Source organism: Podarcis gaigeae (assembly GCF_964106915.1).
Source record: "Podarcis gaigeae genome assembly, chromosome: W".
NCBI lineage: Eukaryota > Metazoa > Chordata > Lepidosauria > Squamata > Lacertidae > Podarcis > Podarcis gaigeae.
The window spans coordinates 10,500,851-10,516,741 of NC_139695.1; the positions used below are offsets into that span (position 1 = coordinate 10,500,851).

Consider the following 15,891-nt stretch of genomic DNA (forward strand, 5'->3'; position numbering starts at 1 on the left):
TGGATTTGATATCCTGCTTTATCTAACAGCGGCTAACATTCTCCTTTCCCTTCCTCCCCCACAACAATACTCTGTGAGGTGAGTGGGGCTGAGAGACTTTAAAGAAGTGTGACTAGCCCAAGGTAACCCAGCAGCTGCATGTGGAGGAGAGGATATGCAAACACAGTTCACCAGATTACAAATCTACCACTCTTAACCACTACACCCCTAAACATTTTTAAAGGAAAAAATAATAATAATCAGTGCTGTTTTTCTGGGGGGACACAGGGGTACATACGCATACCCCTAACATTTTGTAAATCTTTGTACTTTTGTTCACTTACTGTACTTATTTCCCCCCATTTGACCTATAAAATGGTGATTTTCTTGAATCAAAATGAGAGTACCCCTTAACCATTTCTTAAAGAAGAAGAAAAGCCCTGGTAATAGTAATATCTTAAGGCAGCCCCGTTCAGGGAAGTTTTTAATGACTGATGTTTTAATGTATTTTAAATCTTTGTTGGAAGCCGTCCAGAGTGGCTGGGGTATAAATAAATTATTATAATATTATTGTTGTTGAAACAAAATTTTAAAAAAATTCTTTCCAGTAGCACCTTAGAGACCAAGTAAGTTTGTTATTGGTACCAGCTTCCATATGCATGCACACTTCTTCAGATGCCTATACCTTCAGATACCTATCTGAAGAAGTGTGCATGCACACAAAAGCTCATACCAATAACAAACTTAGCTGGTCTCTAAGGTGCTACTGGAAGGAATTTTATTTTTTTTTACTACGGCAGAGCCCACAGGGCTACCTACCTGTAACTAGTATTATTATTGTTGCTGTTATTGTTATGGTGATGAATTATTATGGGCTGGTCCTGGGGCTGGTTCCTTTGCCAAGCCGCCTCTCGTTTTGAAGAATGAATCAAATAACCGTCCTAATAAGCAAACTCAATGAAACCTATTGCCAAAAAAAGAGAGGAAACGTTCCAAGTCAGTGATTTTCATTTTTATTTCTCCAACACATATCTGGAAACAAAAGCTGTTACAGTGAGTAAGCAGAAAGAAACACAATGGGAGGAAAGACCCATTCTTCCCTCGCCATTTAAAAAACTACACACAGTGGTTAACCTTCCCAGGAAATCATCTTCTGGTGGAAAGTGAAAGCTCAGCTCGACTCCCCAATCTCCAGACCGAAAGCAAAAGCTCGACTACCCAATCTCTGAACAGAAAGTGAAAGCTTGACTCCCTAGTTTACTCCCAAGTAGATGCATAGCCAGCTGCCGCTTCTCCGCCAACAGCAAAATTCAGAATTCTTCACCACGAAAAGAAAGCGTTGGGCTCGGGGGCGACTAAATGATTCTCGCCTATTTTATTATCTATATATAGATAATCAATATAATCCAGCCCATAATAAGCCCAAACAAAGAGAACTGGCACTGCAAAGATTGAATATTTAACCTTAGGGCTTGGGACCAATGCTTCTTCCAATATTATTTATATATAGATTGACATAATCCAGCCCATATTAAGCCCAAAGAAGGGAACTGGCACCGCAAAGATGAAAGATTTACCCTTAGGGCTTGGACGACTAAATGCTTCTTGCCAATATTATCTATATATAGAAAAGCAATATAATCCAGCCCATATTAAGCCAAAATGAAGAGAACTGCAAAGGTTTAAGCACAGCTCAGGGCTACATACCTGAGGGTCAAATTCGGAATATAAGGAAAGGGGCATTAGGCCGGCCACAGACAGCAATTATTGGCACGGATCCATGTGCGGCACCACCAAAAGCACAGAAAATGCGCCGCTCTGAAACTTTTCGGTGTCAGGCAGGGAAGCGATTTGGAAAATAACTTTGGATGCAGCCCATCGGATGCACGTTTTGCCCTCCGATCAATCATTTTTGTGGGCTTAAAAGCCGACCAGCGATGCTTCAGATGTGAAAAAGGAGGTTTGCACTCGACCGTGATCTTTCCAAAAAGCTCGTCGAAGTGGAGGGGGAAACCCATACTTACCTGGAAGAGCTGCATTTGACAAAGTCAAAACACCAGTGGCCCGGCACATAATTGTTCCATCAACCGCAAAGAGCACATCGAAATGCGCCAACCTGAGCAAAAACCAACGCTCTTTTATTTCATTTTCAGCATTGGCGGCAGTGCGCAGGCCTGCACCTCTGTACATAATTTGACACTGCCCTGGAAGGACGCGCAGTTTGGCACCAGGTTGCTATTTCCCCCCACTTTACGCCTTAAATTGCGTTTGCTTTTTTGGCGCAATCAACCCGGCATGAATTAAAGCTGAAAAAGCCAAAACTTTAGGTCTTTTGCTTTTTCGGCCCAGTTGACCCGGCATGAACTGAAGCCGAAAAAACCAAAACCAAGGGCAGCCCCGGAGAGAAGTCCAACGTTAAGAAAGCAGATGTTGGTTCAAGTGGTTTATAAAACCCGTAAAAGCTTCGCTGCTGCTGGCGCCAAATTTTCCCTCCTGCCGTCCTTGGAAGAAGGATGTGGACTTAAAATGCCGTAAAAAGAGAGCCACCGACGGAGCAAGAGGAATTCCTAAAAAGGTTCTCTCGAAAAGCTCCAGATTCGCGTAGGGAGAAGGGGAAAAAAAGAGATTCGTTCACGGGAAATCGGAATCGACTGCCAATCCCTTTGTGCCTTCCCATGGCAAGAAGATCCGGAAAAGGTGGGGTTCGGGGGGGTGTCAGAAATTGCTGGCCTCCCCGTCATGCAAGAGTGAGCCTCCGGTCGCCACACAAATTGCATCCTTGACTCCCGCTTCCCTCTGCTCCGGAAGGAGGTATGTATCCTGAAGGATTCATGTCTCTCGCACAGCTCCGGATCTCGAGGCCGATTCGCCGGGCTTGAGGATGTGGTCCGGTTTGTGGCCGGCGGAGAAGTGTTCCCACATCAGGAGGTAGAGCCGCTCCAGTTCCAGTGTGTACTGCTTGGTGTTGAAGAGGGGGCTGGATATCCTCTGCTTCCACACCTTGCCGCGGATGTTCTTCAGGCTATGGGAGAAAAGCGTTCGTTTATTAATTATTAATTCATTTATTAATCAACATTTCATTTATTTTCCCGAAAGGAAAAGAAAAAAGGGGGGATCACAACCAAATTAAATGGTAATTTTGGGTCGACCTCCCTCCACTCCCCCTCTTGGTTCCACGTCCATAAAACCTTATATGTTGTAAAAAGTAAACCTTCCTCCAGTTGTCCATATTAAGAGGATATAGCAAGGTTGAAGCTTTCTGTAAAACAAGGATTTTACGATTCCAAAAAGGAATCCCCCTCTTGGTTCCATTCAAATATACTTGTCCATGAAACCATTGGGAAAAGGAATACTGGACATAGCAAATTTGTCGTTTGGACTACTGCCACCAACAGACGAAGAGCAACAACTGGGAGCAGTAGGAGGAGTAAGTAAATAACCCCATCATGGCTTTACGACTATTAAGTTGGAACTGCGATGGCTTGAACATGCCTCGAAAGAGGAAGAACGTCTTTCATATATTAAAGAAACAACAATTGGACCTGATTTGTTTACAAGAGACACATGTGATAAGATCACATAGAAAATTACTTATTAATAAAAAATTAGGACAAGAATTTATTTCATCGGACAAAGTGAAGAAAAGAGGTGTGGTTATATATGCAAAGGAAAGATTGATGCCGAAGTTGATATTTAAAGATGAACAAGGAAGATATTTGGCAATAGAAATACAAGTTCAAGGACAGAAATTTTTGATCGTAGGAATCTACGCACCAAATGAAGGCAAATCTGAATTCTTTAAGAAGCTGCATGAGACACTGTTGGATTATCTGGACTTTAACGTAATCATGATGGGAGACATGAATTGAGTAGTTTCCACAAACATGGATAAAGCACAGAGACAAGTGATTTCCAAAGATGGAAGATTACCAAAAACCTTCTTTGAAATGATAGACAATATGGACTTGGTTGATATTTGGAGAATAAAAAATCCTCTTGAAAGAGAGGGAACCTTATTTTCTGAAGCTAAAATGACCTGGACTAGAATTGACCAAATATGGGTTACTAGAGGACTGGCTCCAAAGATAAAGAAAGTGGAAATCTGCCCAAAAACATGTTCCGACCATAACGCCGTGAAGATGGAGATGAATCAAACAACAGCTGGCACCTTTAGATGGAGGATGAATGACACCTTATTCAGAGATAAAGAATTCTGCAAAAAGGCCCAAAAAACATTAAGAGACTATTTCGAGATTAATATGAGGACTAATGTGGAAAAAAGAGTAATCTGGGACGCAAGCAAAGCGGTCATGAGAGGTTTCTTGATACAACAAAATGCAATAAAAAAGAGAAGCCAAAATGCGAAAAAGGACAAGATTTTGGAAAAAATAAAGGAAGGAGAAAAGAAATTAAGATCAAAACCAAAGTCTCAGGAGATCTTGAGAGAAATTAAACTATATCAAATCCAATATATGGAACTGATGAATCAAGAAATAGAATGGAAAATTAAACAAATGAGACAGAAAACTTTTGAATCTGCAGATAAATGTGGTAAATTTTTGGCTTGGCAACTGAAGAAGAGACAAAAATTAAATACAGTGACAAGTTTAGAAGTGGATGGAAAGAACATTATAAATCCAGCTGAGATTAGAAGTTGCTTCCAGAGATACTTTAAACAATTATATGCACAAGGGCCACAAAAAGACACGGATATAGAACAATTCTTGGAGAAAAATGGGATGAAGGAAATTTCGAGGGAAGGGAAAGTACTTTTGAATCAGAAAATAACTGAACAAGAAATAGAAGGTGCCATTCAAAATATGCAACTGGGCAAATCTCCGGGGCCTGATGGACTGACTTCCAAATACTATAAAATTTTAAAAGAATGGTTAATACAACCTTTGAAGGAAGTCTGTAATGAAATCCTTGAGGGGAAAGAAGCACCTGAAACGTGGAAAGAGGCCTATATCACGCTTATACCGAAGACAGAGACTGAAAAGACTCAACTTAAGAACTACCGCCCAATCTCGTTACTAAATGTGGATTACAAATTTTTTGCTGACATTTTGGCTAAGAGACTGAAAAAAGTTTTGATGGAGGAGATTCATAGGGATCAAGCGGGCTTTCTCCCGAGAAGACACCTGTCAGACAATGTAAGGAATATAATAGACATTTTGGAAATGTTAGAAGCGAATATAAACACAAAAGCTGTTTTGATTTTTGTGGATGCGGAGAAAGCCTTTGACAATATATCCTGGAGCTTTATGAAGAAGAATCTCCATGGGATGGGGGTAGGCCAAGGGTTTGAAAACGGTATAGGCGCAATATATTCTGAACAAAAAGCAAAGTTAATTGTAAATAACGTGGTTACAGAAGAACTTAAGATAGAAAAAGGGACACGTCAGGGGTGCCCAATTTCCCCACTACTTTTTATCTCGGTCCTGGAGGTTTTGCTGAATATGATAAGGAAAGACCAGCTGGTTAAAGGGGTTCAGGTCGGAGCGAAACAATATAAGTTGAGAGCATTTGCAGATGACTTGGTACTTACATTACAAGAGCCAGGTGCTAGTACTAGAAGGGTCTTGGAACTAATTCAAGAGTTTGGTCAAGTGGCAGGATTTAAATTAAATAAATTAAAGACTAAGGTATTAGAGAAAAACTTAACAGTAATGGAGAAGGAGAAGTTCCAGAATGAAACTGGTTTAACTGTGGTTAAGAGTGTAAAATATTTGGGGATTAATATGACAGCTAAAAACATGAATCTATTTAAAGATAACTATGAGAAATGTTGGAACCAAGTGAAAAAAGATCTGGAAATTTGGTCAAACTTGAAGCTTTCCTTGTCAGGTCGAATTGCAGCTATTAAGATGAATGTATTGCCTAGAATGTTATTTTTATTCCAAACACTGCAAATTGTTGATAAGATGGAGTGTTTCAAGGGATGGCAGCGTGATATTTCTAAATTTATTTGGATGTCACAAGATGTCAGGTCCCGCAGGGCCCTAGTCTCTTGTGACAGAGCGTTCCACCAGATTGGAGCCGCAGCCGAGAAGGCCCTGGCTCTAGTTGAGGCCAGCCTGACCTCTCTGAGGCCTGGGACCTTGAGGATGTTTTTATTTGCAGACCGTAGGTTTCTCTGTGGGGCATACCAGGAGAGGCGGTCCCGTAGGTACGAGGGTCCTAGGCTGTATAGGGGCTTTAAAGGTTAAAACCAGCACCTTAAACCTGACCCTGTACTCCACCGGGAGCCAGTGCAGCTGGTATAGTACCGGATGAATGTGATCTCGCAGCGAAGATCCCATAAGGAGTCTCACCGTGGCATCCTGCACCCGCTGGAGTTTCTGGGTCAGTCTCAAGGGCAGCCCCACGTAGAGCGAGTTACAATAATCCAGTCTGGAGGTGACCGTTGCATGGATCACAGTGGCTAGGTCAGGGCGAGAGAGATAAGGGGCCAACTGCTTAGCTTGGCGGAGATGAAAAAATGCCGCCTTTGTTATAGCTGTAATCTGCGCCTCCATAGAGAGGGAGGTATCGAAGATTACACCCAAACTCTTAACGGACGGTGCTGGCACTAATTGCACCCCCGCAAGAGATGGGAGTTGCCCCCTCAATCCCATATTGTCCCGCCCCAGCCAGAGGACCTCTGTCTTCAAAGGATTTAACTTCAACCGGCTCCCACGTAACCATCCAGCCACAGCTTCCAGACATCTGGTCAGTGTGTCTGGGGCCGAGTCAGGATGGCCATCCATCAACAGATAGAGTTGGGTGTCATCAGCATACTGATGGCAACCCAGCCCAAAACTCCAGACAAGCTGGGCGAGGGGGCGCATAAAGATGTTAAGAAGCATCGGGGAGAGTATCGCACCCTGAGGTACTCCACACACCAAGGAGTGGCGCGATGACAATTCCCCCCTGAGTGCCACCCTCTGTCCCCGACCAGAGAGAAACGAGCGCAGCCATTGAAGGACTGTGCCCTGGATCCCCACGTCGGCAAGGCGGTGGTCCAGGAGTGCGTGATCGACCATGTGAAAGGCTGCTGACAGATCTAGAAGAATCAGCAGCCCCGACCCGCCTCGATCCAGCTGCCTGCGGAGATCATCTGTTAGGGCGACCAGAGCCGTCTCAGTCCCATGACCAGCGCGGAAGCCGGACTGGAATGGATCCAGAGCAGATGTTTCATCCAGAAACCTACCAAGCTGTTCAGCAACCGCTCTCTCAATCACCTTACCCAGGAATGGAAGATTTGAGACCGGGCGGTAATTGGATAGATCTAAGGGATCTAATGATGTTTTCTTTAAGAGCGGACGCACCACTGCCTCCTTCAGTTCCCCTGGGAATATCCCGGTGCCAAGGGACAAATTGATGATATCCCCCAGGGGGGCCCCGCACCTCGTCTGGACACGCTCTAATCAGCCATGACGGGCACGGGTCAAGAGGACAGGTGGTGGGCTTTCCAGCTCGGAGGAGTCTGTCCACATCGGCTGGGGATATCCGGTCAAACTGGTCGAGGGGCCTCCAGTTCCTTTATTGTATCCAAATTGGCAGGGAGGTCATGGCGGAGCAACAGGACCTTCTCTGCAAAAAAGCTCGCAAACGCCTCACAGCTGTGTGTCAGATTGTTATTTAAATTTGGCTGTCCTTCAAGGGACGTTAAAGACCGAATTATACTAAATAACTGCGCCGGGCGAGAGCTAGCGGATGCAATGGCGGCCGAGAAGTAAGACTTCTTAGCGGCCTTCACTGCCATCTCATAGGTTTTCATAAAAGCCCTATAAGATGTTCTTGAGGCTCCGTCACGGGCACCCCGCCATACTCGCTCTAGCTGTCTGAGGTCCTGCTTCATTTTCCGAAGCTCCTCGGTAAACCAGGGAGCCCGGTTTCTGCGGGGTCGCAGAGGGCGCTTAGGTGCGCTCTCATCAATGGCTGCCAGGAGCTGGGTATTCCAGCCCTCAACAAGCTCAGTCAATGAGTCGCCAGGGGGAGCAAGGTCCCGCAAGGCTTGACGGAATCTATCAGGGTCCATCAGCCTCTGCGGGCGAGCCCAAATCGGCTCGCCACCTAAGCAGGGTGGGGGTGGAAAGTCAATCCTGGCTTTCAGAGCGTAGTGATCAGACCATGGCACCTTCATCGAAGGAGACATGATCACATGTATACCGGCGCCAAAGATCAAATCCAGCGTGTGGCCTGCTTGATGTGTGGGGCCCGAAACAAACTGGGAGAGCCCTAGTGTCGCCATGGAAGACACCAGGTCCAGAGCCTGTGAAGAGGGAGTGGCATCAGCATGGAAGTTGAAGTCTCCCAATACCAATAGGTTAGGGAACTCCAAGGCCCAGCCGGCCACCGCCTCCAGCAGGCCTGACAGGGTGGCTGCTGGTGTGCTAGGTGGCCGGTACACCAGCCAGACAGCCAAGCTCTCCTCAGAGCCCGACACTAGGCCAACACATTCAATGCCGGGGATCGATGGCGATGGTAGAACCCTGAAAGAACAATCTTCCCGGATTAATAATGCCACCCCTCCCCCCCGGCCCACAGTCCGTGACTGGTGGAGGACGGAGAAACCCGGGGGCGCCATCTCTTGTAAGGTAACAGTTACCCCTTCGCGCACCCAGGTCTCCGTCACACAAGCCAGGTCGACCCCCTGCGAGGTAAAGAAATCTCACAGGGTGGCGGTTTTGTTGCCTATAGACCTGGCATTGCACAACACCAGTGAAGGAGGTGAGTAATCCTTGCTCACCCTACCCTCGTCTCTCGGGATGGGGCGCAGATTGGAAGGGGTACGAGCATATCCGTATCTCGATCCCCTTCGCCTATAACATCTGCCCCCACTGCCATACCTCCCTCACACAGAAGCAGTGCTTGGGTTCCAAACGTTTCGAAAGTAAAACAGACTTTCGGAACGGATTCCAAGGTACGACTATGAGGAGAGCTTCGCCGTGAATCTACTCTTTCTAATTTGTGTGATGCCATCCCCCGGCCTCCATAGTGTTCCAAAACCGAGGATGCCAGCAAGGACGAACCTTTCTGTAAAACAGGTACAATTGTTCTCAAACTTAACCCGTTCTGGAAGTCTGTTCCAAAACCAAAGCGTTTCAAAACCAAGGTGCACTTTCCCAAGGAGAGTAATGCAAAACGGATTAATCCGTTCCAGACTTTTGAAAACAACCCCTCAAACATGAATTTTACTCTCTAATGAGACCATCGATCCATAAAATGAAAGCAATTAACTAATGTACCGCAGTCGCACAATCAATCCATCAGTTGCTGAATTAGGCTCCCCACAGTCACAAAAACAAAAGAAAAAGACCCACAAAAATGCAAAAAAAACACAGCAAAAACAGACAGACCTCAGTGAAACACTCAAAACGGAAGCGTAACACTAGAAAAAAAAGTATGGCACTCAAAATGGAATTGCGGCACACTCAAAACGGAGCACGTTTGGCTACCAGGAAACATCTGCCAACCGGAACACTTCCTTCCTGGTTTGCAGTGTTTGGTGTCCGAGTTGTTTGAGTGCCAAGGCGTTTGGGAACCAAGGCGCCACTGTATTCCAGGAAGGTTTTTCTCCAAAGAAATGGGATGCTGAATGCTCCCATTGGGCTTCGTGAGCTGTGCAACCAACGCTGCGGTCTCTCCCACCCCCCAGTTGCGCGTCTACTTACAATTCTGGATCTGTCCCCAGTTTCACGGCGACGTCTTCGTATTCCTGCCGGCTCTTCGCGATGAGCTCAGGGCACCCGAGGCAAGTGAGCTGCGAGGCGGCGACGCGCGAGGCGAGGGTCTCTCCTGCAAAACCGAGGGCGGCAGGTCATACAAAGCTCCGTTGAAAGCATGGTCTGCCCTCATCTTGTTAAGTATGGGTCGGCAAACTAAGTGCCAGGGGCCAGATCCAGCCCAATCGCCTTCTCAATCCAGCCTGTGGACATGTGTTTTGACATGAGTAGAATGTGTGCTTTTATTGAAAACGCACCTCTGGGTGATTTGTGGGGCATAGGAATTCGTTCATTATTTTTTTCAAAATCTAGTCCAGCCCCCCTGCTGAAAAAGTTTGCAGACCCCTGTTGTAGAGGAACATCTTGGTGGATTAAGGGAACGGCCCAAGTAGAAGGGCCCATCGCCCAAACTGGATAACCCGCCCCCTGTGTCTTTCTTCCCTCCCACTAGCATAATCACCTGGCTCACAACTGAACTCTTGGGATACACAGGCCAACCTCTCGACCATCCCCCCCACCCCCCAGTGGGAATCCCAGGTCTGACTCAATGCAATGTGTCTCGGCACCCAATACCAGAACAATATCCATCATCATCATCATCATCATCATCATAATTATACCGACTCGCGCCGCCATCTCACCTGGCATGGTCACCATGGGGGTTCCGGCCCAGAGCACATCCATCCCGGTGGTGTGCCCATTGCAAAGGGGGGTGTCCAGACAGACATCGGCCAGCTGCCCCCTCCTCACGTGCTCCTCTTTGGGGGCAACGGGAGAGAAGATGATCCGGTTCTGGGGGAGGCCCATGTTCTGCGCGTACTGCTGGATGTTTGGTTCGCCCACAGCCGGGAACCGCAACAGCCACAGAACGCTGTTCGGGACACGTTTCAGAATCTGCAAATAATGATGATAATAATAATAATTTTATTATTTCTACCCTGCCCATCTGGCTGGGTTTCCCCAGCCACTCTGGGCGGCTTCCAACAAAAAGTTAGAAATATATTAAAACATCAGTCATTCAAAACTTCCCGAAACAGGGCTGCCTTCAGATGTCTCCTAAAAGTCTGATAGGTGTTTATTTCCTTGGCATCTGATGGGAGAGGGAGCCACCACTGAGAAGACCCTCTGCCTGGTTCCCTGTAGATTCACATCTCGTAATAAGGGAACCGGCAGAAGGCCCTCGGGAGAGGGACCCCGGCATCCGGGGTGGAGGTGCTCCTTTAGGTGGGGTCTCATCATGCGTCCCAGATGGAGCTGCCCCAGACACAGAATGGACCGGCGCCCTCTATGGGCAGCGGGGAGTCCAAAATGACTCCTGGGCTGCTCAGCTGGTCCTTTGGGGGCACAGTTGCCCCATTCAGGAACAGGGAGTCCCCCAAACCCACCCGCCCCCTGTCCCCCCAAAATGTTGTCAGGATTCAACCTCCATCTGTTAGCCACCATCCATCCTCCAACCCAGACTTCCTCAACCTCGGCCCTCCCAATGTTTTTGGCCTACAACTCCCATGATCCCTAGCTAGCAGGACCAGTGGTCAGGGATGATGGGAACTGTAGTCTCAAAACATCTGGAGGGCTGAGTTTGAGGATGGCCGAGGTTGAGGAAGCCTGCTCCAAGCTTTGCAAAATCCTTGCAGGAGACCTTGGGGTCTTTACCAGACCCCGGTGGCAAAGGTGGTTCCATGAAATTGTGAACTACCTGAAAGAGTCTCCTGCTGCTGTTTCCTGCAGATGCAATAGATGCGGCAAAGAAAGCCCTCTTCACTGTCACCATCACCACTCGGCAGGCTCGACGTTGAGCTCTAACCGGTCCGATTCAGAATGAGTTTTCGGCCACCAGCGCTCTAGCTGTCTCTGCGATTGTTTCATTACCCTCAGCTCTGGGGGAAACCGTGGGGCTGTCTGGGCTCCATGCAATCTGAGAGGGCGCTTCAGAGCCAGGCGGTCGATAGCCCTGGTTAACTCCACATCCCAGCGGGCCACCAGGGAATCAGCTGAAAGGCCATCAACATGGGATAAAGCATCCCCTACCACTCTCTGGAAACCATTTGGATCCACTCAGTGGCGGGTGCAGCCTATCCGAATTGGTCCCGCCTCCCTGCAGTGGGGAAGGGCTGTGGAGAAGTCCAAGTGATTCGGCCACGGCACTTCTTTTGTTTCGCTTCAGTGTCAGATCGCCGCCGTCCATAGAGGTGAACACCAGGTCCAAGGCATGTTTGCGGCTATAAATTGGGCCAAACTCATTCAGGGACAGCCCCACGGAGGCCATGCTTTCTACGAAATCCTGAGCGGCCCCTTGGAAGGTTGGGTCAGCGTGGATGTTAAAATCCAGGGTGTCCAAACTTTTTCAAAGAGGGCCAGATTTGATAAAGTGAAGATGCATAAGAGCCAACCAAAGTTGTTGATTTTTTTCGCATATACTGCCACAGGGGCTGGACCGGATTGGAGTTGGTGAGTTAGGACTGGAGTTGGTGAGCTTTTTTACCCCATAATCAGCCACAGGCACCAGATTAAACTGACCGGATTAGGCCCCCGGAAAAGACTTTGGACATGCCTGCCCTAGGACAACCAAGCTAGGGGTCTCCAGGAGAACAGACAGGGAATCCTTGGTGCAGCGGAGAGGAAAGGAATCCTGCACTGCACCTATTGTCCAGCTTCCGGAACACACACTCAGCGGACTGGGTCTTCCCAAGAGGGCGCCCAATAGGTGCAAACCAGCGACTTCCGATTCGCCACAGGGAGCAACTCACGTTGGACCACATATGCAGAGTGGCTGGGTCGATCTTGTAAAGCTGGTTGAAGTTGCAGTAGACCACAGAGTCCTCCGGCAGCCCGTACTGGGAGCGGGTGGTGACGATGATGGTTCGTGGGACCTCCTCGCCAGTCGCCGCCTTGTTGTTGATCTGAAGGAGAAGACAGAGAGGGAAGATCGGAAGGAAGCTCAAGGGGCAGAGCTTCGACTCAGTGCTATGTAGCGTCAGATCAGAAGGTTGGCAAAGCAAATGATTATACTTGAGCAACTTTTGCCTTAGAACAGGCTTCCTCAACCTCGGCCCTCCAGATGTTTTGGGTCTACAACTCCCATCATCCCTAGTTAACAGGGCCAGTGGTCAGGGATGATGAGAATTGTAGTCTCAAAACATCGGGAGGGCTGAGGTTGAGGAAACCTGCCTTAGAATGACTGGACAAGAACCCAATAAACAGGCAAGAGCTTTTCTTTATTGACCATATTGACCAGGGGTCAGCAAACTGTTTCAGCAGGGGGCAGTCCACTGTCCCTCAGACCTTGTGGGGGGTCGGACTAGATTTTGAAGAGAGAAAAAATGAACGAATTCCTATGCCCCACAAATAACACAGATGCATTTTCAATAAAAGGGCACACATTCTACTAATGTCAAAACACCAGGCAGGCCCCACGCTGCTCGTGCATGCGCAGACACTCAAAATGACATCACACGCATGCATGGAAGCGGCAAATTGCGACCCGCGCAGATGCTCAGTCGCGGGCTGCGTTCTGCTCTGGATGTGAACGGGGCTACGGAACAGATCCCGTTCGCGTCCAGAGGAACCACTGTAGTAATAATAGTAATAATATTTTACTATTTCTACCCCGCCTTAATAGTAGTAGTAATAGTAGTAGTAGTAATTTATTATTATTTCTACCCTGCCCATTTGGCTGGGTTTCCCCAGCCACTGGGCGACTCTCAACTGAACACTGAAAACAGAATAAAACATCAAACATGAAAAACGTCAGAGGCCTTCTAAAAGTCAGACAGTTGCTTATTTCCTTGACATCTGACGGGAGGGCGTTCCACGGGGCAGGCGCCACTACTGAGAAGGCTGGTATATTTTACACCTGACTTTATTCTGTGCTGTTTCATCCTGGATTGCTTTATTTGACGTATTAACGTCAACTACTTTGGGTTTTCCCCCCTTAAAAACATAAAGCGGTCTAGAAATAAAAAGAGGAACACTGAATAACAACACTCGGCTTTTTCAAGCCTCCTGCATTTTCGTTATTTGCGAATGGTGACATTTTATATTCAGTTTGCATCCAAGTTGCTATAGATTGCACTGAACTCTTGAAAAGTAAATGATTTAAAGCGGGCATGTCCAACTTCCAAGAGACTGCAATCTATTCCCACTATAAAAAAGCAACAACTGCCCATTGGATTGACCAAAGTTGTGGAGCTGTCTCATTTTCTCTTTGTATAAGAGCAAGAAGGTTTCCCAGGTCCTTATAATATCAGTGTAAACAGCTGGTCCTGGAGAGTATTAACTGCTTTCCATTTTAACCTGAGGTTTGCCATTTGTCCCATTTTAATTTATCTGAATTAATTTTGGGGTGCATTTTAATTGATTGCTTCTTCCGCTCTGAGCCCTGCTCCGGCCGGGGAGGATGGGGGTACAAATAAAAAATTATTACTACTACTACTACTATTATTATTATTATTGGGGGCCAAAGCTGTTTAGCTTTTTTTAGGGGGCCAAATTTACCAGGACTCTCTCAGAAGGTCTAGCTTGCTTTTTGGAAACAGAGGCTCAGGGCTCTCCAAGCCGGATGGGCTGGGTATAAATCATAATAAATTCTTATTTCAATCATTCCTTAATCAATTATCAACATCATCATCATCTCGTTGAATTGCAGGTGGATTCTGCTTCTGGGCAGTCCCAGCCCCGTGGCTCCTCGAAAGTCCCTTCCGTCCAGTACATTTTATCATATGTGGTGGGAATGCAAAAGGGTTAGAAATTATTGGGAAATGATATATAATGAATTGGAAAAAAACCTGTTTAAAAAGACTTGTTAAGAAACCAGAAGCATTCCTCTTAGGAATTTTAGATCAAGATTTAAAAAAAGAAAATTGGAAATGATTTATGCATGCAACAACAGCGGCAAGAATTATATTAGCACAAGCTTGGAAGACAGAAGAAATACCAACGAAAGAACAATGGCAAGGGAAATTTATGGAATATGCAGAACTGGCAAAATTAACAGATAAATTACATGAAAAGGATAACTAAGACTTTAAAAGAGAATGAGAACTATTTACAACATAAGAGACAACATAAAGAATTGAGCTCATTGGCAATAAACCAGGCATCCCCAACCTTTGGCCCTCCAGATGTTTTGGCCTACAACTCCCATGATCCCTAGCTAACAGGACCAGTGGTCAGGGATGATGGGAATTGTAGTCCAAAACATCTAGTGCAGTGTTTCCCAACCTTGTGCCTCCAGATGTTTTTGGCCTACAACTCCCATCATCCCTGACCACTGGTCTTGCTAGCTAGGGATGATGGGAGTTGTAGGCCAAAAACATCTGGAGGCACAAGGTTGGGAAACACTGATCTAGTGGGCCAAAGGTTGGGGATGCCTGGAATAAACAAACACAATTGTATATAATGAAAAGCAAGACTATATGTACAGTATTGGGAATGTTTTGGGGAAACAACACACAGGGTGAGTAATATGGAAATAAAACAAAATGGGAATATGAGGGAAGTCCAGCGGAGGAGGGGGAGAAATATGGAAAATTGTTAGAGAATTATTGTTAGAGGATGTATACATGGAAAAACCAATTAAAAATATTTTTTAAAAAGAAAAGAAATTCCCTTCAGTCCCAAAACCCAGCCAGATGGGCGGGGTATAAATTTATTATTATTATTATTATTATTATTAATTATTATTACTGTTCTCCCAACCCTCTCACCTGAGTCGTCGCCAGCCCGTTGCTGATGATGAATCCATTGATGGTGATCTGAATCTGCCCGCGATTGATCATGTCAATCACTGCTTCGGCAATGGTGTTCATGGGAATAATGGGCATGCTGAGCCCGGTGGTACCATCATCCCCGCTGTCAGGACATTTCATCTGGAAGCCAAGATAATAGAATAATAATGATTATTCAAACCCCGCCCATTTGGCTGCATGTTAACTGCCTCACTGCCATTCCTGTCCATTAGAAGCATAGCACAGAAAGTGAAAAGGATTTCGCAGACAGCCGCTCAAGTGGGTTACAATCTGGTTTTCTGACGCGGCAACCCCTCTTGTGGCTTTATTTTGTCTGCGTTTCAAGGCATTTTAGGGGGGGGGGGCTATTGTACGCGGTGGGATTGCAAGATGATTTTTAAAAAAGGGAAATGGTATATAATGAACTGGGAAAAAATGTTATTTTTAAAATCATCTTGCAATCTTTTGTGAAAAAA

The 15,891-nt window shown here is 46.4% G+C and overlaps 1 protein-coding gene across 3 annotated transcripts in view; it reads right to left on the reverse strand.

The window, feature by feature from the left end:
- Window positions 1–976: 976 nt before the first annotated feature.
- The window catches only part of LOC310835931 (UDP-N-acetylglucosamine--peptide N-acetylglucosaminyltransferase 110 kDa subunit-like), a 125,179-nt gene continuing 110,264 nt past the window's right edge, over window positions 977–15,891 (reverse strand). For all 3 annotated transcript variants that reach the window (XM_083720876.1, XM_083720875.1, XM_083720877.1), the window contains 5 exons: window positions 15,395–15,556; window positions 12,437–12,589; window positions 10,331–10,583; window positions 9,639–9,762; window positions 977–3,001 (listed from right to left, as the gene is read on the reverse strand). In XM_083720876.1, the coding sequence (XP_083577002.1) occupies window positions 2,809–3,001; window positions 9,639–9,762; window positions 10,331–10,583; window positions 12,437–12,589; window positions 15,395–15,556 (885 nt within the window). In that variant the 3' untranslated portion in view covers window positions 977–2,808. The remainder of the gene's footprint in view (window positions 3,002–9,638; window positions 9,763–10,330; window positions 10,584–12,436; window positions 12,590–15,394; window positions 15,557–15,891) is intronic.